The 26,477-nt window shown below is 34.3% G+C and overlaps 1 protein-coding gene across 1 annotated transcript in view; it reads right to left on the bottom strand.

Moving 5' to 3' along the window:
- Positions 1–6,753: 6,753 nt before the first annotated feature.
- LOC132698342 (breast cancer anti-estrogen resistance protein 1) overlaps positions 6,754–26,477 on the bottom strand; it is a 69,331-nt gene continuing 49,607 nt past the window's right edge. The window contains exons 3-5 of the mRNA XM_060664343.1: positions 25,064–25,222; positions 11,248–11,849; positions 6,754–9,625 (exon numbers count right to left, since the gene is read on the bottom strand). Coding sequence (XP_060520326.1) covers positions 8,680–9,625; positions 11,248–11,849; positions 25,064–25,222 — 1,707 coding nt within the window. The 3' untranslated portion in view covers positions 6,754–8,679. The remainder of the gene's footprint in view (positions 9,626–11,247; positions 11,850–25,063; positions 25,223–26,477) is intronic.

A 26,477-nucleotide genomic window follows, 5' to 3' on the forward strand; every position in this document is an offset into this window, starting at 1 on the left:
TTACCCATTCATGTCAATAAATTACCAGAAAGTGAGTGTACTCGTAGTTGGACTTGTTAAAAGTATAGTCTATCGTTTTTATTTCACCAATTTCTTCGCAATTTCGTATCCTGTTTAAATTTGAAAGTAAACCCAGTGTTTAATTTGAAATTTTTGAATTCATGAAATTATTTTATGAATTATAAAAGATCAAATACGGTGTTAATTTCGAATTTTAGGATAATCAGGGAAACCATCGGATGCAGATATAAAATTCCACCACGCGCGTCAATTTAAAAGATCAAATGAGGGAAGAAACAAGGAATTTCTTTATTTTATCAAATTTAATTTTTTCATATACATTTTTTTAAATCCAAAAGTATAATTGATCAGAACCATAGAACACTTTTTTGGTAATATTGAATGTAGATGTTTTTTTTTATCAAAATGGCCAATTAGTTTAAACTTTTATGTCTGCCGATTTCATATTATATCAAATTTTATTCTTCGATCCCACAGAAAATATATTTTTTAAAATCTTTATAATATACCAAGCAACTTTAAATATTATTTACCGAAAACGGAGTACAAAATGAAACACAACAATTCAATGCAAGCGAATGAATTTTGTAGTGAACGCGCATGTCAGAGTTACTGTGATGATTAATCGAAATTATTACCATATTTTTTAACGTGTGGTTAAAACTGCGGTATCCGGAAAAATATTTTAATTTCACAGTTATCCTTCGCGATATACAGAGTAAACGGAACGCAGTTACAACATTTTAGGCCCTTTGGAATAAATTGATCAAGTTCGACAAATAACAGGCACGGACTTGTAAGAACATTTTTTACTAAAAAAAGATGAACTAAATATCCCAATTTCCCTACAAATACTGCACTCGATTACTAACAAATATTTAAAAAATGGTCCCTTAAATGCTGGGGTCGTCAAGCTTTTGGTTTAAAGTCACTAGGTGTTCACCGTGTAAGTTTCATATAATAGTAGTGTAAATTCGTCAACTCAAGCATTCTATTTTGTTTTTTGCCTACACGTCATCTTGAAGGTATTATCTTAAGATCAGCGGTTAAATAAAAACGTGCGTTTTTAAACAATGTATAGTTTTAGCTAGAACAAAATAAAGACTCTTGTCTGAACCATCTTTTTGTCATTCAATCGTTTGGATGAAAGTATAATTTAAAATTCTTTCAATTACTTACCCTTCGAAGAACTATAAAATGTACTTTGATTTTTCCGTTACTTATGAATGTTTTTAGGAAAAAAGGAATAACATGTGTCTGAACATTCATATAATTAAACATTTTTTAAGTCATAATTTAAAACATACAAAACCCGGTACATATTTTCAGAATGAATCACATGACGTTTTGAAACTTTTAGCATTTAGAAATATACGCTTCTGTTTAAAAAAAAAGTTATTTGCAATGACCTTTAAATTGCCTAAAAGTGCGCAAATACAAACCTGTTTCATTTAAAACTTTTTTTTTTACATATATAAGAGCGGTGAGCACTTAGAGGTTTTAAACGCCAAGACACCCTGTATATAATCCGCTTAAATTTTTAAAGCGTGATGGATAAGTCCCTAAATTTTAAATTTATCACACCATCTATCGGCGGTTAAAATTATTGCTCTGCGATAATACGAAAGGTGCTGCAGTAGGACCGTTTGTGGAATTTCGGTAACCTCAAGTGGTTGAAATTTAACGACCGAAACTGGCCAAATTTGCACCACGTCAACGCGACCGAGTTTAATTTGTAAAACGAAAGAACGACGGTTATCAAAAAATTGAGGTAGTCGTAGCCGTTTCAATTAAAATTTTCCCAACAAAATTATAGGTATGAGGCGAGCAATAACATTTGCGAGGTCCGTAGCAAATTTTTCCGCGAGGGCGACGTTGGTTGCACTCAAGCAGCCATCTCGTTTTTTCCGCTGCCATATTAGATTTCGCATCGCCGAAATATTTCGCTACGTTCCCGAAAACGCGGTAGAAAATTCATCACAGATAGTTGGTATCACAGCTGCTTAAAATTTATTAAATTTAGATGGTAAATTGTGAGGTAGAACAACTTTATTCTCATCTTTATAAGAAAAAAAAAACAATTGGGCGATGATGTAATAAATTTTGGGGAGCTTGAGTCTTTTGCCTTTAAAATTTTTCCAAAAATCGAAATTACTAGGCGCGGAAATTGTTCTAGAGAACGTAATTGGATTTTATCACATTTAGTATTGGGACGAAGACACACGAGAAGTACTATTTTCTTTCTTTTCAGTGGAAATTGTTTTTTATATAAGCAGAATTTGAGTAGCATGGATATTGAGTGATATTAATTTCGTTTAAAATAGAACCAAATTATTTCTGAATTGGAATTGTAAAATACAGTTTTTTTTTGCCAAATATTCTAATATCAATTTTTAGCTTGCAAAATTATTAAAATTATGAATATTTTAGCAAAACCTGTTTGTCAATTTCGCTCGGTTCACTCCGTATATTAACATTAATCCGCATATAAACAAAAACTATATTAAAAGCTACAAACAATTTTGTGCGTTTTTCGTTTAACATTCCCCCACAATTATTTGTGCGTTTAGGTAAACAACATTCTGTGACATCGCTTAATCCGGCAAAGTCGTGCCGTTTGTCCGCGGCCCGATGGTTTCGCGGGGCTAAGGACAAACTGTTCCGCCGCGTTCACACCTGTCGGATTAAACGACGCGTTTCGATCGTTCATTTTCCGTCTAGCGTTTTGCGCAAATTTGGGAAAATCGTTTGGGAGTTCTCACCAATGTTTCGAAAGTTTTCCTTATAGGCCATGACGGGGCGGCATTTTCTTTCGGATTTCGTCCATATGGCGAGAACTGTTTGAGAGGCCGGCTATTTTCGAGAAACGACGAATCGTTTGTTTAGCAAACGTATCGATCAAACCGGAAATTGTAGTTTCCGTATTGTTTTTCGAAAATAATATCCCGATATTGACATTTTACTGCATAACATACGACTCCTCGGTCGACGTACTTTAACAAAACTATAAGTAATTTTAGGGTTTTCGATTTGATCGAAAAACATTCGCAATCTCGTATTTTCAGATAAGTTCTTAATATTTTTCGGACTTTGGTCTGTATGGTCTAACAGATCACCTAAAACATCCGAGGAAAGGCTAAAAATGTGTAATTTGTGAGTCGTTATTAACTGTGAAATAACCTACGGTCTATCTTCCGCAAGGAGTCCTCCCGTTCGCTTGTATTACTAGCACGTTTATAAAATGCGCCTCCAATCAGCATGCGCAACAGTCTCTATTAGATAAACCGCAGTTTAAGCTTAGTCGTTGAAAATTTGCGTTCGCCGCCATACAGGTGCAGCTTTATTACAAATCGAGTATATTTTTGTTTATAATCATTCGCCGTTATTATTGTATTTTTATCGTAAATCTGTAGTTTCATAGCACCCCCTTCGCGTGTAATTATCACTATATAGTTCCCTGATATGAGATATTATTTTATCGGGTAGTTTTATAGTTACAAACGAGAGATCGTCAGAAAGAGTCGTTAAACATCAACGTTAGCCTAAAATCTAATTTATTTAGGTACTTAGTAAGTCGGTTATAAGGATGTGCAGTCCAAATTATCCGATATGACGAAAATCCTGGAGAATAAAAGGACGACGAAATAAAGCCACGAGAGCTACCACATTAACAACTTAAACCGGTTTCTTTCGCCTTCCTTCCCACATGCAACTTTTTTTGATGTTATACGCCATGAAATATAATTTTTCCGAAAACCATTTATTTAACGTCTTCTTTGACATTTAAAAGTTGGAACCTCCACCTTAGTTTAGTTACTAAAGAATTGAAGAAAAAAAAACAACTGCCTGCTTCTTGTGAAGGAAACAAAAATGTTATCACTTTAAATTTAAAAATTTAAATTAATCAATTTAATCAGGATTTTCGGTCATCGTAAGTATACGTATGCACACGACAAATTTTAAAATTTATTATGCACCCTTAAATTGGTGTTCAATTGGTTCGAGAAACTGCGGTGGCCGCTAAGGAAGCGCCTTCACAGTTTCACTTTTTACAAAAAAAAATACTTCGTATTCTAGACAACAAAATTTTACGACTTTTAGAACATCGCCTTTACGCCATCTTGCGTTGCACATTCGCACTGATGCCTACAATAGCTACATCATCATTGTCGAGATGAGTTCCTCGATCGAGTGACTTTTTAAACATTTTTTGGGCCTTATTCACTTGATTGTAGTTGGTGGTGAACAATCAATACGGAAAAAAACTAAAGATGTTCCTGTGCTAAAAATATCTAAACACGTACATAATCTTACAACGTTAGAGTTGACGGGTAGGCCGCAAAAGCGATGCTCTAAAGTCATTCTACATAGTATTCTACGTAAAAAGAACCATGCAACAACACGGATGAGGTAATGGCATATATTTTGTGCGTATCGTTATTTGCGTTTTGTGCATTAGAATATCTTTACCTGACCCCTTGTCAGTCCGGCTTCGAAATGCGCAACCGCACTCGCACGTACCAGTCTGTTCTGAATTGCGGTATCAGAATTATCCAGATATTCTCCTACGGCTCTCAATTTTGCTTAATCGTACAGTTAAAAAAGAAAAATCTCGGCAGTCTATTCACCTCATCGGTTCGCAGTTGCTCGTCGTGATAAGATATTTTATACAAAGAAAACTGACAGTAAAACACCTGAAGAGTCCCTAGGAATAGTATCAGTAAAGCTTAAACATCGAATTAGAGTTTCTACACTGTAAACTTCGCGCAAGTCTTCAAACCGTTTACGATAGAAACCGAAAACCAACTTGTAGAGGTTAAGTTTTAAGTAGATAGGCCGAATGTCAAATATTGAATATATACATCAATATTGTACACTTTTCGCATGCATCTAGGAAAATATTTTACATACAGCGTATAGAGTGTATAACGACTTCCGATTTTAGAAATACAAATTTGTTTAGAGGTGCGTTTTCGGTATCAATTTTACGATTTTCCAGAATAGTATTGTTGTTGATTTCATTAACTCAATCTTCACAGTCAGTGGGCGTGGCAACCTCACCATTTTCATTCTTAAAATTTTGATTTGCAAGTACTAATTGTATAGTGAAAGGGTGTAGATGCGCATAAAAATTCCTGCCACCATTTTAAAAAATATCAAAACATTGATCTTAAAAAGATCTTTTTTGACCCAAATAGCTATTAGAAATTGCTGCACCGATTTTTGATTAGTTTTGGTGAATTTATATTTTTTGGAAGCGCATGTTTCGACGTTCGAATCAAATTTTCCTTCAAAAACGTAGCAACCTACGCTTATCTAAAATATTATTGGGCCCGAAAATTGGTAACGTTAGATTTTGATGCCAAAAATTGTAAAAATTGAATTTGTACCTTTGACCGTGGAAATGTTTTACAAATCTGCATTTCTAGATTGGTGGTATTTTTACATCTTTTAAAAATATATATATATATATATATATATATATATATATATATATATATATATATATATATATATATTAAAATATGAAAGTAGTACGGTTTTACAATTATTTTCAAAATTGATTTACGAACGATTAAAGCACCCACTAATTATCTCTATTAATTTGGCTAATGTGGCTAACCGCCGGCATAGTCCCCCCACAAACAAGTGATTTTTTTTTGCGTTTTGTTTTTTTTTTGCTAGAAACACACTAACTGAGCCGAGCAACTGAGATACGAGACGGCGTTATAAAAATATCCTTTCGATTTCAAGTCATTTTAACACTAACCTGTAACAAAATCCTTTTTGTCCTAAAGAGTAGCTAGCGTCAAAAATTTTCGAATAAACTTATGAAGAACACCTTAGCTGCCAAAATGTAAGACCCTGTACAACAGCTCGAAATAGACACATTTTTACTTATAGCCCTGATTTGAACCTGGTTGTTTGCTTCGAATAAAGAGGGTAATTTTTCGGTGCCATATTTGACAGTACGGCGACAGCACGGCTGAGATGTTACAGTAGGAACTTTCTGGTTTGTTGGCAATTTTTTTCTCTCTTTCCGACTGTTTTTTTTTTGGCAATCTCTCTGATTAGATTAGCCCTTAAATTTGATCAAGCCCAGAACGTCAGATAAGCTGGAAGTATCAAAATAGCCAGCCCATAAAGTTCATACGGTAATCTAATAACATCCATGTAAATTGAAAATTAAATCCTATAGCTAACGATATGTTTCACGATTATGCCTATATCTACACCGCTCTTTATTCAAAGGTGCTTAATAATTTTATAATGCAATGAATCATGTGTTTTCTTATTTGCCAAGGCGCTATTGGTTGGTGTAACAGTGAACCATCTCTCGGCCAATAAAAGAACACAATTTTCTACCTGAAAATTGATGCGTACCTGAGAAAAAACTAGTCTTTACACCCAGGCAAATATAAAAAAAAAAAATTTGACAAAGGTTTATCTCGTGACATTGAATTGTTGCATTATGTTGTATTGTGTTAATTTTTAACCTTTCCCGCATATTAATCGAAAACGTAAAAAGTGAAATCGAACAGCTCGAATTGTGCGTGAAAATCTTATTGAACGATTATTTTAGAATACAGTTTCAAGTTTAATTGGACTTTTTTTTTCTGTAGCGCCGATGATACAGCATCAACTGTTGGTATGTGTTATATTTATTATCGATTTGACTACTGCACATAAATGAGGAAAGAAAAACTAAAATAAAATAAAACAAAACAAAAATCAAATAATAAAACTTATATTTATTTATGTGTCCTCGACAATAAAACTAAAAGTATAATACAATAGAGGAAAAGTAAAATAAATAACAAAATAAAAAAAAAACTACTGGATAAAATTTTCGATAGAAAAATTCACAAACAAAGAAAACCTAAAAAATTAAATAAAGCTAGTAAGTACTTATAATCTGATAATTTAAAGAGTCTCCAAATTGGCAAAAACAAGATATGAAGTGAATATATATTTCGACGATTGTGCATTTTACATAAAACGGTGGCTTTAGTTTTTCACATCTGTACTTGCTTCCGCAAACTTTATTGTTTTAGAGAATTTTACCCGAGCTCTTTCGTATCATCGTAAAATAAATTCGCAAGTATTGAACAGTCAAAGACGTTATCAAAAACGGTGTGTGTTTTGAATGAGACAGATACAAATGATTCACCAGTTAAAACTCCGAAAGTTAAAAAAACAACCACTCTCAAAAAAACGATAACAATTTTTTCGAAAGTTCTTTTGGAAATTGCGATATTTAGAAATATAAAGATATAAAGAAAAAATGTTATTCCCGTTTGCAAACGCAGAACCAGAAACGACCTCCTGAAGCTAAAATTAACAAAGTTTTGTCAATATAATTCAATTTCATCAACTTGAATACTTAACGTTAAACAGAGGCCTTTTTGTGAACTTTTTGGGGATTTTAATTTCTCATTTTAAAGGGTTAACTAATTAATAAGAAGAAAGCTTCCCAAGTCTAAAGCTTTCGAAAAACCGCATTTTAAATAGTAAAGAGCAACGAAAAAATATGAGGAATATTCAGCAATTTTCGAAAATATTATTTTGCCAGATATATCTTAAATTCTAGCGGAAATAAAAAAAAACAATTCAGAATTTAAATAGGTAGTTAAGAATACAGCTTTTAGGTAGATTAAGAAATCAACAAAACACTAGCTAAATTTGACTAAAACTTAGTTGACTTATAATTGGTACCACCATTAAACTATTTTCGAAATCAACAGAACTAATGTCACTGAAATTATTTGCGCCTTTGTAAACATCATCCACAAAAACTTAGTTTACCACTTTTGGTTCGAACCGTTGCATAAAACCGCCATTTTATTAAAAAAAAACTGGCAAGGTGGATTAATTGTTGGAAATTGTTGGGACATGATTTAGTAATCGATAAATTTGTTTTTTTCTTTCAAACTTTTGCGGTGACTTTTCGTAAAGGTTCTCGACATATATTTAAAGAGTACAGTGATGACAAATTGGAGGTTTGTTCCGCTAATTTTTATTCTTTTTTTCGAAATCAACAACATTTTGTATTATTGTATTAAAATAGTTTACTTCTTTTGGTTTGAGCAGGTCATATTCTGGATTAGTAAAGGGTTACATACTGCGGCAATTTAATTTTAAAAACTGGCAACGTTGACCAAATCAGCCTTGGGTGATCGCTGTCCATCAAAAACACATTGTAGTTACTTTTTAGTTATTTTTTTTCTCGAATACCGCCCAAAACACTGCAGTGATTGTCCGTATTTTAAAAGTTCTACAGTGTGTAATGAAAAATTAGATGTTCTGTTTCGTTTTATTTTTGCTCCTAAATGTTTAAATATTCCGTTTCTTTTTAATAATTAAATATTTAAAAGGGCTAATTTCAAAAATTGTGGTAGATCGGTTTTTCAAGAGTGGTTGATAAAAATATTTTACACTGTTAGGCAACAATATGCCGGATATCCTGTTAGGATGAAGCTAAGAAAAGCAGTACTTTTGGAGTGGCTTTGATTCACATTTAGGCGTTTTACCCTATTTTCACAGTGTCAGCTTTTACTGGTAATCAAAAAGATGTGAAAAACAGACCATGGTAAGCAACGAAAACAAGGCGGAAAACTTAAATCAAATCAGTCCTAAGTGGGAGGGGTGTCGCGAAACTTATAATGGTACAGCGGCTTGTACGAGACACACTTTCAAGTCTCGCGCCAAATGAGATATATCGACGATAGAATCTACCATTTCTTGAACTGCGCTCACGGAAGGAAACTGTAACGCAGCCTGTTTCGTTTTGTTGACACTCGCGGCTAAAGCATCGGATAGGGTGTTGGCACAGTGCAAGGCTCTGTCTTTGATGTCTTTGCAGGAAACGTTTCGGTGAACGGTGTCTCCGATATGGACCAATTTGTGGGCACTTAAGACTACGAATTTGCCATGGGCTAGGAATATTTTCGGAGGCTGGTTGTGTTCGACCGTCTTCAAGAACGCGTCGATCGCTTGGGTTAAATTTGTGTGATGCGTGACCACCTGGGTTGCGAAAAAGGTCAGTAACTGTCTGTCGTCGTAGCCTAAACTTTTCGGGTCGTTATCGAACGCGACGTCGTCGGCGTGTTTCACGCAGACGTCGTAACCCTTTTTCAGTTCTTTCGGTAAGTCGTTTATGATTTGGGTGTGACTCTTCGATATGTTCTCCTTCGAGTCTAAACTTACGTAGTCGTACTCTTCCAACCAGCCGTTGTTACTTGGCGGTCGCTCCCTTTTGAACAGAAGAGTACCATTACCTTGTATAAACGATGCGATTTGCCGAACGTCTTCCGTCAGCGCTCGCGAACAAGCCACCAACTGCTCCAGCTCGTCCGGTTTGCAATTTTTTTCCTCGTTCTCGGGCCGAGACAGGAGGTCTATTGACCATTTGTGTCGTTCGAGTTTTTCCGACGCTTCTTGTACAAGACAGTCGGACTTTCGGAGCGCGGTTACTAAGGGCGCTAATTTCACTACCAGATTTTTATCGGATGCTTTAGATGCGTTGCCCAAGGAGCCCTCGCCGAACTCGGCCAGATCGTGAAGGGACGTCCTCAGTCTCGTGACGGCCAATTTGATTTCCAGCCTAAGACAAGGAAATTAAAGTTTTCAGTTACGAATTATATCAACGTATGATGATATAATCTGGACCAAATAAACTTTTAATCATGGCAGAACATTATTGACTTTCTTTCTACAACGGTTAGAATTGCCAAGGGATGAATTAAAAATCTCCAATCTTCGTCTCATAGGCACACACTAATACAAAAACAATTCAAGAAACGATCGCAGAACTCTCTCGCTAAGAAATACGGATTTGTTTTGCCTATGTAGATACTAGATTTATAGGAGACTTGTCTATACTTGCAATGCTATAATAAGGGGTGTTTTTTTTCGATGTATAGAACTTTAAGTTGCAATAAAACAACGATGGATTATTCGATTGACATGATTTTTTTTTTATCCGAAAGATAATCTTGTGGCATTACATTTTAAATATGATTTCACTCCAAATGCGGCAGTTTTGTTTGTTTACGTAGCCATTCAACCAAAAGTGCGCTTCATCGCTAAACAAAATTCGCTTATGAAAATCGGGAACCACGGCAATCTCGTTTTGGGCCCATTCGACGAATCTACGCGTTACTTGACGATCGTTTGGCTTCAATTCTTGCACGAGTTGGATTTTGTAAGCACGTAAACCAAGATCCTTCCGCAAAATCTTCCATAAAGTGGATGGACACAGATCCAATTCCTGTGCTCGATGGCGGATGGACTCATTCGGGTCTTTCTCAATGCTACACTCTACAGCAGCAATAGCTTCTTCTGTACGCACCGTACGGCGTCTCTGGGGATGCGAGTTATCAATAAGAGTAAACGTGGTGCGAAAAAAAACGGTCCATGGTTAATCGAATTAATTGCTCTGATGGACGATTTTGTCGACGTTAAAATGGACGTAGTGCGCGATACGTATTCCGCACGGAACCATGATTTTCGAAATAAAATTGCACTATTTGCAAGCGTTTTTCAGGTGTGAGTCTATTCATGATGAATTGCCAAACCAAACTGAGAATAAATCACTTGACAGCTGTTAAATCGGTCACCATCTTGAACAGTAATGCTTAAAGTTCTATATATCGAAAAAAAACACCCATTAGTTTTAAAGCCAACATAAACAATATAAAACGAATCTTGTTTGCCGTCCGACCTATTAACCATCTAACGCTTTTGTTCCTTCCAGCTAGTGAACGAAACATAACTTGAGTAACAACATAAACAAATATTAACGGTATTGTTGGTTAATTCTGTTTAGTTTTGTACCATGTAGAAGATGAATAGATTAAATAGGTTGTGCAGCTTAATTATCGAAATTAACATTTTTTGATGAGATTGCCTAAAATCGGGTTTGTTTAGCAGATTCGGACCAAACAAAATATCGATTTTTCGTCATTTCAATAACATCCCGCATTTATTTAAATTTTCTCTACACACGAAGGATCGAAAGAATGGTGACATAATAAAATACTTTTATCGTTGAATTGAGGATAGGAAAACAAATGGTTATAACTACAACGAAAAATATTTTGCCGGAGAATTGAAAAAAATAAGACTTGTTCAAAAGTAAACTAAACTCTAGCTTACCCTAAGCAAATGTTTTTTTCGCAGATATTAAATTAAACGAAAGCAACTGGTAACAGGAGTGAAACAAACCTGGTGTTTTCCAATTTGTCTCTCGCTCGCCAGTTGGGTGCGACAAACCCGAGCAGTTTCGAAATTGCACTCATCGTATCAGTCTGTAGCCTCTCCAAATTTTCCAATGCCGAACATAGTTCTAAAGGTAATTCTTTCAGTTGCTGCTGATGCGGGGGGACATCGTACGTAGACGAAGAAAGGGCCAATTGCGGCCCCCTGTGGTGATTAAGCGGATTCAATGGTCTAGGAACATCGTAGTCTGGCATGTTGGCCAGACTGCTGCGATTTGAGGAACTAAGTGAATCCGCCGTGGTAAGGGAACTCGCCGAACTGGATGGGGTTAGTTGGTTGGGATTCAGTGGTCTGGGTATGTCGTATGCGTCTCCCGATTCTCGACTTATCGGTGAAACGCAAGATGGTGCCGGGGAACATCGAGGGCAATTCCGAAAGTTTTCATTGCCTACGGGTACGGCTCTGGGCGGCACGTCGTAACAGTCGCTTCCGATTGGTTGATCACGCGGACTCAGGCCCGGGCTCAGTCCAGAAACTGGAATTGGGGAGCATCTTGAAGGAGGCATGTCGTACAGGTAAACGTCGTTGAATTTTTTTGGAGTTACCACCTGAAATTATAGAGATTGTGCGTTCTTTTCGAGCAGATTTTTTTTGTATTGTTTAGTATACACACTCATTAGAATTAGAGGACATGTACGATATTTACCTATAATTACTGAAATTATATTGGTAATATTAATCAATATTGCCCAGGTAGCAGAGGGTCGTCAAAATTACTTCATTAACTAATCACCAATTGACGAAAAAAATGTTACATATGAGGTCAGCAGGACATGAATTTGACTTAATAATGTCATTTAAGTCGCGTGTTTTTGAAGTCAATTAGTGTCGTGAATTTTTGTGATTTAGGTGAAATCTTTTTTACGTCAACTTAAAGTCAGATTTTGGTCTATAATGCCAAAAAATATGACGATTTTTAAAATGGTTTTTTCTTTTTGTAGTGAGGAAAATCGAAAGTCAATCATAAAGAAATTGCCACTTTAAATTACATAGAACGCCTTTCCGAAAAATTATAGGTAATGAATAAAGATGAGCCTTTCTTTAAAAAAATAATAATAATGGAAGTATAATATACAGGGTCTTCAATTTGTTTTTTTTTTCATGAAAATTAATATTTGTCATTTTGACTCCCCTGTATAAACGATTTGAACTAACTTCAAGAGAAGTATAGGATAAACGACAGTATAGTCTGTCTCAATCTTCATCGTGTTGGATTTCGATAGACCCTCCCCAATAAAACTTTACGATGTAATTACCTATTGTTATTTGGTAAGTCCATTAACAACAAATTTATTCTTACTTGTGTGACAAGGCAGGGGTGGGCCAGGTATATTTCTTTCTTTTTGATATATTCCTTGATTCTTGACCATTTGTTGACCATATACTTCTTAATAAAATTACAGTTGTTCGAAACCGCATATCGGGTATTAAACACAGGGTATTTTTTAGGAAAAAATTGCCATAAATCCGAAGACGCTTATAGACCATAAACAACACTGCATTGGGTTACTGGCTACTATTAATGCCATAGTTCCATAGGATGTTTAAAAATACAAGTTTGATTTTTAAAATTTTTAGGAATCCCCTCTATATTTAAAAATAATTTTAAATTGTTTCTTTTAGTCTCGTCTATATATTTTGCACTTAAAATTTTCCCCGAAAACACACAATAAACGAAATATATTGCTTTGGACACCCTGTAGATATATTTCCTGCTTTATGGTTTTAAATAGAATAGAAGAATTTGATAATCGTTTAAATTAATTATTAAGTTTAAAGTCCATATTTGGAATTAATCAAGTCATTTTATGACGACATTCGGAGGTCATTTTTGTGATGTTAATAAGACATCCTTTTTTGACGTCAATTTGTTTTTCGGACCACTGACGCGCAGCAACAACTTATGTCTGGAAGGGAAATTTGATTCTAAAGATATGTCGAGAAATATCAAATGTTTTAGCTATTATTATATATTATATATACTATATATAATATAAACAAAATATAAAGAAAAACTATAAAATACTGAGAAAATCATATTATTTAGTGACGTACTTATGTAAAAAAAATGTTGTCAAATTTGACAGAAGATTTGTTTAGAATACTTGTTTTCATGTTTTTTTTTATATTAGGTATTTTAGCACAACCGTTTTATCATACCTTGAATATGAATGAATGAATGAATCATTTTAAAAAGTCGTTATTAGTAAGAATGAAATTATGGTAATTTTATTCGATTGCGCTTAGGACTAGGTTTCCTCCTGAACAGAGCACTCAGCTTTATATCAAGCCTAGTGACTCCTCGTAGAATATGACCAAGATTCGTCTCCTACCATAGGGGATGCATATAATTCGTCAAGCTAGTTTAAACACTCGCACAGACTGTGTTCGACTGTCTTGTGTTCCTGTTTGCACACGCTGCATGTGGGGGTGCTACTGAATTATTTTATTTTTAATAAACACAAACAGAAACAGTTCAATGTGTACACAAATCCGTTACTGAAGTCTGGTTCGGTTTGAATGTATTTTAACTGGGAATTTCGGCTTGTTTTTTTCAAATTTTGACACTTAATAAACGTAGCTTAAAGTATTTTAAGGCTTTAATTAAATGGTTAAATATTCGCAAAAGTATATTTACCACATATACTAAGTCAAAATGGGAACGTTTAATGTTTGAAGTGCCGTATAAAAACAAAACTGTATTAATTTCATATTAACTTTTTTGTTCTCTAAAACCAATTTTCCAGCAATCTTCGTACATTTAGGTTACATTGAAATACACTTCCTTTAAATAAATTGTTTATTACCATTTTTGATAACAATCGTTTACAATTTCTCAAGTTAAATTGGAACATCTACTGCTTTTTTTAAACAAATTCTTCAGTGGCATTTTTATAATACTATGTGTGTGGTGTCAAAATCCTTCACTCATAGACTAATAATACTTAAAAGTTTCTTGGTGAGGTCGTTGACTTTTTCTAAAAAGTAAACCAAAAACCACATCGGAATCGATGTTTGGTAATTTTGAATAAGTGGAGCGAAATGATTTTCTTTACAATAGTATCTTTATAAATAATAACTTTCAGTCGTAGCCTTTTTATGATTTTGACTTGGTTTACATTTTTTATCGAACTTAAATCTATAAGTTTATAAAAAACAAATTTCAAATTTCTTGCAATTTTTTAGTAGATCATTGCAACAGTTTCATGTATTTTGCATTACGTCTAGGGAGGTTTCGTTGCTTAGTTCTAGATTGTTTGATAGTGCATCTTATACATTACTTTTATGATCGCAACTTCTATCTATCTATCTACAAATTACACAGAGTAGATAATATTTTCATAAATAGGCGCAAAAATTGTGCATACTCATGCAACAAGTGTGGTAAACGACATCTGAATCACGAGTCTATTTGGCGAGCGGAGCGCAGCGGAGCGAGTGTTTAATAAACGAGTGACTTAAGAAGTTTACCAAAAGTGTTGGGTAGATTTCTGCAAAACAACACGAAAACATTCACTGACATGACTGTCAGAATTGTCAGTGGGACAAGAAACTGACGTGGTAAAGTGACGCTTACCGCACGCTCGATCGGCGTGTAATTAGGCATTTTACAGAATGGAGTAGAAAAATGCATTTTTGTATAAAACAGATGCATTTTGCATTTTCTCCGTTGCTTAGCTATGACAAAAAACATTGCCTATATAATTATACATATTAAACATTTCTTAATACTGAGAAGCTAAACTAAAATGCCAGTTGTAGTCATCGTTTTATGAAGTCTGAGTAGTCCTGTAATAAGTGTAAAACTAACCAGTTAAGTGCTTTAGTTGAGAGCTTAAAAAACGGGAAAATATAAATTTAACTATTTTCGGGCCTTTTTCGTTATGATGTTTCAACAAGCGACACAAAACTATTTAATAACAATTAAATTACTTTGGGAACCGAGCCAGTTATTTGTTCCGAGAGGCTTTTTAGATCTCGTTTATTTTCAAAAGGCCATAATATATCAAACGTTAATCTTATAAAACGACAACAAAACATACACCGCTCTTTATAAACCCGAAGACAGATTTCTACTACTTTCAGACGTGGTATTATTTCGGGAGACGGACCATTAAGACGTCGGAAGGAATTAACCCAAACCTTTTTTTTGTTCCCATAACTAAAGAAGGCAAATTAGTAAAATATGCCTGGTAGTTAACTTTACGTTAACACTAAAGCTATTTATTACAAAAAAAGGTTAATTCGGTAAATTGGTAAAATACCGGTTTAATACTAACTACTTAATGCCTATGTTACAATTAAATCCACCCTAGGTTTTAACAGGAGGTTTGGAATATTCGCGACTAAGTGACATTCTTCAGTCTTTGGGATTTTTGAGAAAAAAAAAGCAGGTGGCATTATTTCAAGCGTATTTTCGCAATCTACCGCTGTGAGGATATAAGGGTCCACCTGAGAGATCGTTGCGCGGTAGTCATTTGTTGTTGAGGGGTGGCCAATTGCTGTTGAATGAGATTATCCAGGGGTGGTCATTAACATACAATGCAACAAGATTATTACCTAAAGTTTCGGAATTTAAATTCAGGTAAAATTGTCGTCCCTAATAGAAAATAATTTTATACCTACCTGTGTTTAATATTCTTTGGTTTGGTATACTACTTAGTTTAAGTTTATTAGTAATCATTCTTATTTCATGTGTAATACAGCGTGTGTTGAATCGTGTGCGAATTATGCAAAACATGTGTGAGTCTAGTGTATCTCAGGAGATGCTCCCGCCCAAATGTAGAAAACATTATTCTATTGAGATTAAGGAAGTTATAAATAATGTTTATTTTTGACTCTCATTGAACGTGGTGCCAGCAAGCAAGCATCTTTAGAAGAAACGGCCACATTCACGAAAATTCCAACATCAACTGTATTGAAAAAAGCGATGCTGACATTTTCTCGAGTGTAGGTGAAAGTGATCAAGATATAATACGGCGTAAAATTTACCAGTTATACGAGGAACAAAGCATGCCTACATTAGATATCTTAATCAGGAGGCTTGAAAAAGATGAAACCGGTGTTAAATGTGGCAGAACTACCTTATGGAAGTGTATTCAACACATAGGTTTTAGATTTAAAAAAATTGACAAAAGGCAAATTTTAATGGAATCTTTTAAAATTCGGAATTGGCGACTGGAATATATAGAAAAAATTAGGATTTACAGAGAACAACAAAGGCCAATTATTTACTTGGATGAAACCTGGTCCGACACTTATGATACCCAGGAAAAGGTTTGGGTTGACTCAACTGATAAGCGTAAAACAAACGCGCCATCAAAAAGAGTTAAAAGAATAACCATTTTGCATGCTGGCTCTAAAGATGGTTGGATTCCAAATGGACTATCTCTGCCTGCGAAAAATATTTAAGATTCTATTCTGGATTACCATGAAGACACCACCGCTGATTTATTTGAAAGTTGGTTTAAAAACAAACTAGTTCCAAACATTCCTCCTAATAGCGTCATTGTAACGGACAATGCAAGTTATCACAGTAGTCTGTTGACTAAAACCCCTTCCTTATGTGACACAAAAGCAACAATCCAAAACTACATGTATAATAACGACATTTATTTTCACGAAGATTATACAAAAAACCAATTAATTGAGGTTCTACAAAGCTTGAACCTACAAAAGGAATACGTCTGTGATAATTATGCAAAAAATCTAGGGCATACAGTTTTAAGGCTTCCTCCACCTTACCACTGTATATTTAATCCCATTGAACATGTTTGGCACCAACTGAGATCTGCCATTCGTCCTAACAATGTTTTCCCCGTGTTAACTCCAATGTCCTTAAACTTATAGAAACGGCAGTTTTTAACATACCTCCACAAAGTTGGGCAAATTCTGTTAAACATATAGAAAAAGCAGAACAATCGTATATCCATATTGCAAATAATATAGAACAAATAATAATTAGAACATGCGATGATAACGATAGTGATCCTGATATATTATGTGAATAATTTTAAGTAATTTAAGTAGGTAATAAAAATAATTTGTAATTTTATTTTAGATTTAAACATAAATACATACATAAATAAATAAATATTGTTTAGAATCTTTCCTAACAAAACCCCAAATAAATTCTAAGCAAAGTACGGACCTGTTCGGCCATATTTTATTCTTACAGCTTGCCCGGGTCTTTCCTTAATTCGTATCCGTTAGTCACTTTCTTATATCTATGAACAGACTTTACCATTAACATTTTTTTTGGTTAATAAAATTAAGAATAATCCTCTCCTTAATTCAAGGAATTCGAAATCTATATTAAAATTAAGTACTGAAATTAATAAGCTTCATGCAGTGTCTTAAAGGATAAGTAATTTCGCGATTTACCCAAAAATAAAAAGTAATGACGTCCTCATACAAAACGCCCTTCAGAGAGTCTTTAATGACAAGTAAGGCGCCAGACCCCCAAAAAAAAAAGCGAAGAAAAGCCAGTACCTAATAAGAGCCAATGTAAGAAATGAGGAACGGCAAATTATTTATTATTAGTTAAACATTCCCAAATGTCAACGCAATTTTAATTATTCTTATTTTCTTTTGCACATTCTTCCAAATGAGGTCGTGTAATACGTTTTTGTTATAGACTTATTGTCAATACAAAAAAAGTTATGTGTAAAAATTATCCATATTTTTGGGTATCTACTGACAAAAATTGTTTGCCGTATAATATTTCACTAACGTGTCAGAGACTGTTACTTTTTACGGAAAAACTGTTAATTTTCAATGGGTTAATGGTTACTTGCGCGCCAAACAATACGAGCATCTTGGTCCTAGCATCACTTTGAAACTACAAATCATGTTATAGGGCTTGTATTTTTAAACATCAATTGACTTTTAATGTTATGGCAGACATTTCGCCGGGATAAGTACGTCGCCATACTATAAGCTTGACCTTAATTGATACAAATATCTGGCATCTGGGAGAAATCCATTTATCCATTTCTTTTATCATTTAATTGTTAAATGGGTAAAAAACAAAAATTCCAATTACGGGAAAAATGCATCCATCTGAATACTTAGCTTCATTTATTTTTTATCTATTTACTTGTATACTTTGCCGGACCAGCGCGAAAACATATGGCAACTTGCAACATCATTCCGACGGTGTACCTGAAACTAATTCGAGTCCGACTGACAAACGTGGAATACCATATAAAGAAGTGACTCATGACTATTTTTAGAGGTACAGTTGCAATTACTTCACCGCGAGCACATACAGGGTGATCGCACAAGCACTTCGAGGGAAAATATTTTTTTGCAGAGGTATTTTAATAGTTTGAAGAAGTCTCGTTTTAACTTGCGAATTTTGGATGCTCTTTGGAGGATATTTTGATATTTTGAAAAATTAAAGGGCATAACAACATTCTTTAAAGCTCATTATTCCAAAGTTGACTTGGCAAAGTGGCCATAGCTCAAATGAAGGCCGATAGCGACATCTATTTGCGTCTAACTAATATCTGCTGGAAAAAAACGTGTCATCTCAAGTTTAAAACAGATCGGGGCTAGACTGAAGAAAAAACCCGAGTGCGTTAATGACTTTTCTAATATTTCGTTTTATTAAACGACTTCACCAAGCACCCGCTGCACTATCAGCGGGCCGTCGGGACCAGAAGAGGATCTGGCGCCAAGCAACTAAATAAAGCCGACACTTTGCTGCCGCGTCGTCACTACTGCACCCAGCGTTATAATAACAGATTCTGAGATTAACGCAGTTTTTTCCGTCGTAAAAGCTTATACGGTTTGGAGGTTTTTTAAATTTGCCAATTCAATCAGAAGCGTACGCGATGCTAATGGAATGACGATTTCATTTCAAATTGGCTAGCTTTCAATTGTCCTTCGACTTCATTTTCATATACGTGCCGTAGTGTGGTTTATCTGTAGGAATGTTATAATAAACATAACAATAAACAATAAAGAAATATCACTAAATTAATAGGTTCTACGGATGCAACGTTGTCAATGCTTCAAAAAAGTAGCAGTATTGCGTATGTTCTGCATAATACAAGAAGATTTAGAATTTGTTATTGTATCGCTTGTACAGAAATAATCAGCAAGTGACGGAAGAGCAGAAATTATGGGCATTAATTGTGTTAGTTATTGTTTCGCTTTGCTTTTGGGCATCTGGGCAAACGATTACGTGCGTAGAATTGCTTGAAGCATACATATTATCGTCGAAAAAGTACAAAAGATATGAAATATGTGAATTGAATTTGCTCCACATACTCATTGACCTCATCAATCAAAATAAATCAAGAAGCGTATAATTTGTTTTTGATATGATACTATTAACGTTATTGACAAATAGCCATTTTTTAATTAGGAAAACATTTCATAAAAAACTTTGTTTCTTTATGTCTGCTATTCAAATATGAAACAAGAATATTTAGTACAGAAATTAAACATTAATGTAGGGTGGAGTTTGGTCTCTCCTTTGGTAACATCAGTTATGGTCTAAATATAAATACGGAAATGTGAATTTGATATTCCGCATTCATAAATAACAATAAAACAATCTGGGGAGACGAAATGGCGAACCCTGAAAAATTCGTTTGTTTCCGCAACATTTTATTTCAATAAAATGAAACTTAGAACTGACCTCTACACGCTTAATTTTATATTTGGATTCATCTCATCGGGCTAACATTAAACGCTTGCCCTCTCTGATTGCGATATACTAAACATTCGTTCTTTCAAACATACTATTAGCCTTGGTCTAGTACAGTGATCACTAAAGCGAAAACTAAATGAAAAACGGCAATATTACTATTTTTATAAGTTCATCATTTGGTTAATATCATTTCAAATGCAAAAATCAACATTATATTATAATAACCAACTCGGGCCGTTATGAGATATAAAAATGACACGCGTGTCATAGCCTCACCATCACTGGCATATCTTAATAATTCTTATTTGTTCAAACTATTAACTATCACAGAGTTATATATACAATAACTAATTGATGTTTTTTTTTGGCTTTGCTTTGCTACCTCTTTTGACGTTAATAAATTATGATATCATTCCTAAATTACTTTTAATTCCTTTTTGCCTTATATAATATATTAATTGTTTTTCCAATAAGTAGTTTTATATTTATTAGTAACTTAAACTTATTATTATTATTATCATATGTTCATTAACAAATAAACTTGCCGTTGATATCTGAAGAGAATATAAAAGAGGTATTTGAGAACCCTGCAAAATCTGTTGCGCAATATCTTGCCTCGAATGAAATATCTAGGTCAACTTTCGATCGATAAACTGGATGCAACCAGATTTGCAGGACCTGCGCCGATGCAGTTCGGGTGCAACCTGGAAACGTCGACCAGGAAAAAGCCGTATTGATTTTCCGTTCTGCGGCCCGCCTTACTAAAAATAGCAATCCCTTATCTTCCTCCTAGACGACGACGAAAGATTGCATGTCTATTCCAATAAATTATATCTCTTAAATCAAAACTTGGATAAAAAGTAGGGCAATGAGAAATCCGATACGGGCAGCCAATTCCTCGTCTACGTAATAAAAAAAAAATCACTTACGTCAACAAAATACCGTCGGACTAATCATTTCGGACGACATGAGTTCTTCAAGCTGACTTCGCCGCGAGGCCAATTGCAATTTTTAGACGGGCAACATAATTTTGACAGTGAAAACGGTTCACCAAAAAAACGGAGACCGTACAGCCGCTACGGATGCTGAGGTGAAAATGGGGGAGCGACACGATGCGTGGGCAAGGTCAAAACTGATGCAACTCCCGTTTCTGCCCCCACCTCTACGATCCGGGAGTTGCGGGCAAACGGGGAGCAGAGGAGCCGGAACGGTTTTGAATCACTGAAGTATGACATGCATTGATAATTCGGATGCCATTTTAAATTGAGTGCTGCGGAAGCGAGTCGAACAACATTTGGGAATATAATACTAAAAATAAAAATGAATCATTAAATGAACCTCATTTTCGAAATGTTTTGTAAATTATTAGTTTTACAATCATTAAAAAAAAAACAGTACTTATTCACTGAACTTATATTTACTTTTGTGTGTTAGTAATAACAACGATAATAAGAATATTGTGCGGTAATTTAAGACGCAAGTTGAGAAAATACTTCCTAAAACAACCCCATCTTAATATGCGACTAGTAGGGGGCACTATCGACGCATTCACCCCACTAAACCTAGCCTCTCCGAAAAACGAAGGTCTGGTGCAATCGAAGGCAGAATTATCCAAAAGTATTGCCCAACTTCTCGACGAAGCGCCGATTTATAGCACTAAATCTCTCACCTTCCTGTGATAAATCTGGAAAATGGAAAACTACCCGAAGCACAACCTAAAAGAGAATGTCTTTGACTGGTGTCGTCACTACCGATAAGACTATCGGCTATAGTCGGCTCTTCCTCACAATTTGGTCAAAACAGCACGAGAAAAAGCTTATAATACGTTAATTTGGTAATAAAGTCTTAAGACAGGTAAACTGAAAAGCGTAACTGGCGTCGGCAGAGGGTGTTTGTCCAAAGAGTCTCCTTGAGAAAGTAGATCAAATAAAACTGCAGAAGGCGTTTGGTCATTCTGCAAAACGTGGCATAGTATGATTAAATTGAAGATCTCACTCGACATTGGAGAACACAAAAACGATAAAATAACAATATTTAAGAAGCTAGAGAACAATTAACAAAAAGCTCTGATGGTCCAATGGAATCTCAGACTAGATTATGAACACCTGTTTGAAAGACATCTGGGATCTGGCATTAAAAGAGGTAATTTGAGAGGTAGTTTCCTTCGATTTTTTATACTTAACCATCTGCAATCATAAGACTTTTGAACCCTCTTAAATCTATTCTCTTTACATGACCCTAAACTTCATCTCCATAATCATCAACAACATAATTGTGCAATTAACAATATATAAGACAGTTAATAATATTTCTGGTGAAAATGCTGACAGGACCGACCCTTCCGAAACACCACCAGTACTTGTACTTGTGCCGTATCGACTAACTGTGCTCTCCTACTTATATAACTTTGCATCATTGTAATCAAGCATCAACATTTTTTCAACATTACTTTCTGGGTCAGAAGCATAGACATTGAAAAAGAAAGATCTAGTCCATATCTTTTGGGGCTTTTGAAAGATGGTATGGTATGGATGGAACTGCTAAAGAGGAAAAAAACAGAAACAGGAGGAAATAATTAACTCTCTAAAAAGAATAAAATTGGAATACTTTGGCCACGTGATCGGAAGACCTAAATAAGCAATGCTACAGAACATTATGGAAGGAAACATCAGGGGCAAAAGGAGTCAAGGGAGGAGAAGAACCTCTTGGCTTAAAAACTTACGGAGTACTGACAACAGTAACGCGTTGGAAAAGTTTAAATGTTCCATTAAAAAAATGTGTTAATATTGTTAATTCAACAGCTGGAACCAAGCCAAAATCTTATTATGCTAATAGCACAAAGTTCCTCGACGCAACTTGCGGTGTCTTAGTAAATTGGTATAATTTTCAACACCTTCCGTGGCTATGGGAACTTCCGCTTCAGGATGCATAGTTATATAATAATTGTCATAAGTAGAATTTTTTGCCAACATAACAGAATCATGTCCTAATTCCCTCATAACTGATAACTTCAAGCTTCACAGAATAGTTTTAACTTGATTGTTTCGCATAAATGGAAATGGAAACAATGCTGCTATATTGTAATTTTTTCCTCAGTTGCTTTTTGTTATTTGTAGTCAGCGTATTAGGCAGTGAACAGTTTAGATAATTCCTTTTTCATTGGAAAGGGCTAGAAATATTTTAGTGCTGACCTGATCCTGATGTTTTAGTTCTATCGTTAAGTGTCTTAGTGTATTAAGTAGAATGAATTTGTATCGTATATACAAACTTATCGGAAATACAGTGACTAGACAGGACTAGTTTTTATATTTGAAAACTTTTTCCATATTTATATTTGGAGATTTTGTTTTGATTTTTATGCACTTAAATAATATAAAGTATTAAGAAGCAACAATATAGGTCACTTACATGATGAAATGAATAATGAATAAAGAAAAAAAAAACAATTATACTAGTAATTCCAATTAAAAAAATTGCAGTAAATTATCTTTAAAAAATGTTTAAAAATAACATCAGCAGAAGTACATTGTTTGTCAAACAAAACAGAATACGACATGACTTAGAAGTTTTTTGAAAAACAACTTTCTTGCTGCTATGTAGTCTCCACTTTGTGGTAATAAATTTTAAACTGCACCAAGTGTGGTAAAACGATATAGCTACTAGATAATATAAAACAGGATCTTCCAGTTTTCAAGAAATTGTCTTACTTAGGGAATTATGCAGAAAGTCCAAAAACAGAAATAAAACTTTGACCTCCTGTATTCATAAAACGAGGCATTATAGACCATACTCTTATAGTAACATTTTAACTCAAAAATACTGGAGAAATCACGCTGTGAAATATAGGACACTTAATAATTAAATATCACCTTTGTACATTCGCGTCCAGAATTTAAAAAATAATATTAAATTCCCACGTATTGGGCGGTTAAGAATCGTTCAAGCTTGAAAACAGACAAATTACTTAATTTGCAGCGAACATTAAAAATGGCTAGTTATTATCGCCGATAGGTGAATATCTAATATTGCGTAAAACACAAAGTCATTGAAAATTAATATGGCGCCTGAGGGGGGCAAACCTGTGTGGTGGCAGACTGCGAAACTTGAACACTTCCTATAATCCGAGAAAATCTTAAACCGAGCGTGTAGACGTGCAATTTTGCGTCAACGCTTTAAATTTTGTAATATTCTGTGACAGAATAATGTGGGATTTTCCAAAATATATACTTGTATACAGCTGTTATAAAAAAATTAGCATTTTCGATAATAGGGGTGTTCACAAAAATATCAGATTTGGTGACATTATCATAAAATGATCGGACCTTCCTGGAGCGAGCAATCGCACAAGATTCGTCGATTTAAATCGTATTAAAATTTAAATATATTTTTAATTTACTTTTTTTTTATGAGTAAAGCTTCAAATTCAAGATTTATATTTAACTTGTCTTTAAAGGCACCTGCTATTTTGCATATAATTTTATTAATCTAAAATAAATAGATTGGGGACAACATCAGAGCCAGAAAAATTATGCAATCAGTCGAGTGTTTGAAGCATATGCTTTAATGTTTTCAATATAACTAATTTACAAATGTAAATGATTGAAAATGATAATTGAGGTTGTTTTTTAAAATACATTTATACAACTATCATAAGAAAAACATAATATATACAAACAATAAAGTAGGGTAGAATAAATTTTTTACATGACCTCGTACATTTATTCTGAAATAAGTAAGGAACGGCTATTAGCTTTTAAATACTTTTTTATTATACGTTTTTAAAAAATGATATGATAAAATAATGTCAACTCGAGAAATGTGTTCAATAAACTGCTAGATTTATTTTTTGGCGAAATAAAACTGAAACAAAATTCGAAACGCCCCGTCCAAGTATTGTCGATTTAGGTGCCGCCTAAATAACGAATCGATATTTTCCAGACTGACAAGGTTCCCATGGAAACAGAGCTGGAAACCGTCGCCGAAGAACTGGAATGTTTCATTCGATTTAGGGACTCGGGTGTAGCTTATACAATTATTTCGAAAAAGTGAAAAGTCGTTCCGACTTAATCATCGACAAGAAAAATTACAATTTTTGGTTACCTGATTGGGATGGACGTGCCAGCTTCTTCTTTTGCCTTGCCTTTGGAGATAATTGAGTTCGCCGTGAATATCCGTGAACTGAGGTGAACACACCCTCGATTGTCCGGAGTCTTCGAACACTCCTGGAATTAGTCTAAGCCTGTTGGCCGGACAAATACCCTGCAAATAATTTTACCTTAGTTAGGGATAAGGGACAAGTTAGTAAGTACAGCTTTTATCATGAGGCTAGATTAATTCCACTTCTTAAGGGTACAAAATATATTATTAAACCTGAAATTGGCCCATTTCGTTTACAATTGTTTTAAAGGCACGATAAAAATTAATCTCATATTTTTGAAAACCTGAACATTTTTAATTAGTTACTGAAATGATAATATTGCAATATACATATTACGGGAACTGTTGCCAGTTTTTTCAATTGCGACATTTTATAAAAACGTTTTTAATCTTAGAATGCACAATGGCAACAGCAAATTTCTGGGATGATTTTACTTTTTGTCCAACAAGAATCTACCAACTTGTGGCTAACGCTGTAATTGGTAGTCAGGTCGACGAAGAAGACCATTCCATTATTGTAAGTTGCAAAACCAAAGTATTCAACCGAAGAAAAGAAACGTATCTCCAGTAGTGTTGTTTTCTAACTAATTAATATATTTAAAAATGTAATAATCGTATTAGCGAAGTCGACTATTGCGGTCAGAACGTGAGTCTGTACAAAGTAAGTCTTCATGAAGAAAAAGGGCAAAAGTTGCATTATATCGCTAAAATTGTTACTTGATTACCAAAGTAAACAAACAAAAAAGTAAATATTAAAAAATACGAATTATGAAAAATATCAAAATTTTTGTGTCGTTTGACCGGTCAATTGAGAAATAATTTTTAAAATCCCATGAAATTAATATTTTATTTATTTTTTATATTTATATTTATTTATATTGCGCGTTGCGTCCAGTTGCATCATTCTGGGGACCATTATGATTGCATTTCCCCGAATCGTATTCAGATATTTCTTGAATAGGTAAAGGTAAAAGAAGTATGACGGTATAAACGCATAACAATAATAGCACTTTATTTCCAACAGGTAACTTGATCCAATTACAGGAAATATTAAATATAAATCACCAAATATATATACCACGGGACATAAAAACTAATCTTAAATCTAGTAATCTTATAAAAAAAAAGAAGAAAAGAAGGAGAAAGGAGAGCATAAGACTTATCGGTACTGGTATGATAAGTATTGCTATGATAATATAAATCGCAGTGCGATTATAGTTTGTTGAAAGTAACACATATATTGAAAACAGGACTTTGAAAATTGATATTGGACATGTAATTGCTGTAAGAAAACGATGAAAACGGAATTGTTCCAGAAGAAACGGACAATCGACTCTGTTATGAACTAACTTATAGA

This window comes from Cylas formicarius, unplaced genomic scaffold (genome assembly GCF_029955315.1).
Source record: "Cylas formicarius isolate icCylForm1 unplaced genomic scaffold, icCylForm1.1 PGA_scaffold_2__14_contigs__length_35257938, whole genome shotgun sequence".
Classification (NCBI taxonomy): Eukaryota; Metazoa; Arthropoda; class Insecta; order Coleoptera; family Brentidae; genus Cylas; species Cylas formicarius.